At 45.0% G+C, this 3,699-nt stretch overlaps 1 protein-coding gene across 2 annotated transcripts; it reads left to right on the top strand.

Moving 5' to 3' along the window:
* Window positions 1-312: 312 nt before the first annotated feature.
* On the top strand, window positions 313-3,178 carry cdkn2aip (CDKN2A interacting protein). Of its 2 annotated transcripts, none has more exons than XM_056607683.1 (4): window positions 313-401; window positions 838-1,087; window positions 1,174-1,295; window positions 1,896-3,178. In XM_056607683.1, exons 2-4 carry the CDS (start codon window positions 840-842, stop codon window positions 2,453-2,455), a joined length of 930 nt encoding a protein of 309 aa, XP_056463658.1. In that variant the 5' UTR covers window positions 313-401; window positions 838-839; the 3' UTR covers window positions 2,456-3,178. The 2 variants fall into 2 exon arrangements, with proteins under 2 accessions (XP_056463658.1, XP_056463659.1); XM_056607684.1 differs by having other exon boundaries at window positions 401-479.
* Window positions 3,179-3,699: the final 521 nt, after the last annotated feature.

Here is a 3,699-nt window from a genome sequence, read left to right as displayed (position 1 = left end):
TAAACAGCGCTGCAGACGGCGGTTGAGCGGTTGTTTAATAATGGTAATTTGGTGCTTAGGGATCGCAAAAGTCACGCATAATAAACGATTTGACCCATCCGTAATTAAAATAATTATTCATTTTCAGATAGACTCGCATCATCCAGGCCATTCAATGGCAGAATAAAAATAATTTCAAATAATAATATATATAATAAATATATATTTTTAACATGATATAATATTACATTTAATATAATCATAATAATAATATAAAGATAAGTTCGAGCAGAAACCGTGCCGTCTGGGTATTGTAGTTTGCAGACACGGAAGCGCCACCAAACGGTCCGTCGCTTCCGGGTGTCGTCATCATTCCGCCATGTAGCTTTTAGCCGATCTCGCAACTAGAAGAGCAGCAAAAGGTTCGTCAACTACCTGTTGCGGCTGTTTAACGCACACGGGGGCACGGACTGGCCCTACACTTCGCCAGAAACTCCATGGTTAATATTAGTGGCGGGTTATTTTTTGTTGTTGTAGTATTCGTAACTTTTTTTCCTGATACTTTATGCTCAGCTATTATTAGCTTCGCTAATTTGTTTAGGTTGGCCACATTGCTACTGCTAATGTTCGGGTAACGATACACATCTGAATAAAACACAACCTTGACAGCTCTAGTATAGGTCTGCAGTTTATATTAAGGTCTGGGAAAAGGTTTGAGGTGATGCCACATTCAATAGAGAGAACTCAGTGTTACACATGGCTAAAACCATTGAGGTTAGATCTCTGTTGTGGTGGTGGTGATGATGATGATGATGATGATGATGATGATGATGATGATGTGTCTGTGATCTATTACAGTGATGGCGGAGGAGAGAAGTGGAGAGGACATCGTCTCAGAGTACCTGGGCCAGAACCCCCACCTGGCCCAGTGGGTTGAATCCTTCAGGGGCTATTGTGAAACCAACAAGCAATGGTTTGCCAGAAGGGAGTTTGTCCTGAGAAATATGGAGGCTTTCCCCACCATTGAACCAGGGGTGCCCGGCAGCAGTCTGGACGGACTATTGTCTCTGTCCATGGTCTGGGCCAACAATGTTTTCTTAGGCTGCAGGTAAACACTGACACAGAGGATGTTGAAATTGGTCCTGTTGAAGATATTGGGTGTCAGAGAAGGTGTAACTGTTGTTTGTTTTCTAGGTACTCAGACGCTGTGATGGTCAAGATAAAGGAGATGGGTGAAGGGATCGTTGTCGAGGACGCCCCCGTCCGCACAACAAGAGATGAGATCCTAGCCAAAGGAAAGAGGGGCACTTCCTCTGGTAATGACGCATCTCAAACACGGTGGCCTCTTTTGGATTTAATTCTTGATTGAGGTCCTCCTTCTCAATCTCCCTCCCTACCCATGGTGCAATAGACCAATTGTGGTCAGAAGTAATTGTTCATTGAAGTGATGCATATTAATAATTTATAAGTGTGTATACATTAGTCACTAAAAGGGAACTTGTTACCTAAAGGAAAAGACAAGGCACTACCTAACAAACTGCTGAATCCCTAAAAAGAAATTAATTTTAAATCTTGACTTGATGCTTTTAACCAAAGAAACTAGTTAGATTGGTTTGAATTGGTATATTAACCTGTACATACCTGATTTTGCACACCTTTTATAGTTCTTTCTTCACTCACCATTTCTTTCCGCTAAACAAAGATTTAAAATAAAGGTTGTAACGTTCTCAAGATTTCTTCCTTGCTAATGAAGGGAGTTACCCTTGCCCTCTGGGGGGCTAGGGTCAGGTGGGTGTCATACACATGCAGCCCGTTAAGCCCTTTGAGGATGTACCTTGGATTAAGGGCTATACAAATAAGATTGAATTTAAAGTACAGTGTTTGAGTGTGTTGCAATGTCTACCATTATCCTTCAGGGGCCGACGGTGAAAGCTGTGCGAAGAAGGCCAAAGCGGGGCCCGGCGGAGGGAGGGCCCCGTGCCAGAAACAGGGCCCCTCGCCCCAGGCCCCGGCCCAGCACCAGCCCTTCTTCAACCGCCTCTACAAGGCCGTGGCCTGGAAGCTGGTCTCGGCGGGGGGCTTCGGCCCCAACCTGGACCACTACGAGATCCTGCAGAGCTGCGTGGAGTCCTGCAAGCAGAACCTGGGCTGCGTGTTCGTGCCGCTGAAGGACATTCCCGACCTGCCGGCGAGCCGCGCGCAGAAGGAGGGCCAGGTGTGCGAGCTGCGCTGCAGCACCGTGTACATGGGCACCGGCTACGGGCGCGACGAGGCCGCAGCCAGGGCCATGGCCTCCAAGGAGGCCCTCAAAGCCTTCCAGGGCCGCAAAGTGACTGTGAAGATCTGCCGGCGGAGGTACAACGGGACGGACGTGGAGGACGTCATGCTGCTGGACGATCAGCCCCGCAGCCAGGGGTTCCCCCCGGCGCTGAGCTACCCCTTTCAGGCCGACTCCGGGGAGGACGGGGCGTCATAGCATGGACAACGCACACACTCCTGGAAGGGCTCACCGTGGCCTCGTCAGAAGCACTGGGAGGACGGTGGAGTGGTCCTTTTCGATTGCCACGCCCATCGATCATAGTAACACACAATGTACCACCCGGCTGCTTTAGAGTTCCTGCAATGCACTGTTTTATTTTTGCACATTGCCTCGTATTACAGGTGGTGCATCCTAAACAGCACCATCTTTTTGTTTCCTTTATCTGTTTGATAAAGAAGAATTCACTTCTTGATTTGATTTCAGTTGGAATAAGTTGGGCTGCTACAAACGTGTTGGGAACTTGCTGTCAAATGCTGAGGCTGTGTCCTGCTATCTTTCAGAAGTGATTCTGCTCGCTCCGTTAGCTTGTGATGATGCTTTGATGAGGTAAAGTAATGGAGAGATATGCCTTATGAGTGCCCTAGAATACATAGCCATTAACAGTACAAGTTTAGGCTACTGTTTTGTTGTTCTTTATTTACTGTTGACCACCACTCAATCCCATCTCTGTGGACAATAGTGGGGATATTCTGTTTGGTTATTTGGGTTGAAGACAGTTAATGTTCCGATTATTATATATTGCGAAAAAGGATTCTGCAGTGGTGTGTGTTTTCACTTATCTTAAAAGAAAACATTGCAAGTTTGTAATGTGTATGTTGTTCCATTTCTATATTTTTTTAAATAAACATATTTTCAAGGAATTCAGTTTAAGATTTGTTATTTTATATCATGAGAGGTTGTTGTTGGTGGAGCCAAAGAATTTGGCCGCCGAAAAAATAAAGGGACTTTCCAATCCTCTTCCAGGAAATGGACACACTGCACCTGTGAACAACCTTACAGTCAGCTTAAACTATGGGGCAGATACTGCAAGTGAGGACCAAAGTAACACAAGGAAAGAGAGGCAATTAAATCAACACGCAACCCCTTTAAACCGTCGCAAATCTACCATATACCCCAGTAGTGTGACATTGAATCTCATATGGATCACAGAACTATAAAATAAGCATTCATCCAATGAGCAAAACAAACACATCTCTTGAAGAGGAGGGACAGCAGTTCTGTTTCCACATTGTTTCTTGTAACTCTGGTGTAAGTCACGATTAGAGAATTATTACGTCTCAGGATTAAGTAAATACAAAAAGTAGCTACTGTAGTCCACACTTCTTTAAATTTGAAAACGACACCAAAAGTTTTAATTTAATAATGACTGATTGACAGGAGTTAGTAGACAAATCGTAGTA

Source organism: Gadus chalcogrammus, chromosome 14 (assembly GCF_026213295.1).
Source record: "Gadus chalcogrammus isolate NIFS_2021 chromosome 14, NIFS_Gcha_1.0, whole genome shotgun sequence".
NCBI lineage: Eukaryota > Metazoa > Chordata > Actinopteri > Gadiformes > Gadidae > Gadus > Gadus chalcogrammus.
The sequence above is the reverse complement of the archived record's forward strand: the minus strand, read 5'-3'. Positions and strand labels throughout refer to the sequence as shown.

Bases quoted from the DNA above. Each gene is read 5' to 3' on its own strand.
- cdkn2aip (XM_056607683.1), top strand. From the start codon at position 840: ATGGCGGAGGAGAGAAGTGGAGAGGACATCGTCTCAGAGTACCTGGGC. The intron at 1,088-1,173 runs GTAAACACTGAC...TTTGTTTTCTAG, and splicing joins AATGTTTTCTTAGGCTGCAG to GTACTCAGACGCTGTGATGG. The intron at 1,296-1,895 runs GTAATGACGCAT...ATTATCCTTCAG, and splicing joins AAAGAGGGGCACTTCCTCTG to GGGCCGACGGTGAAAGCTGT.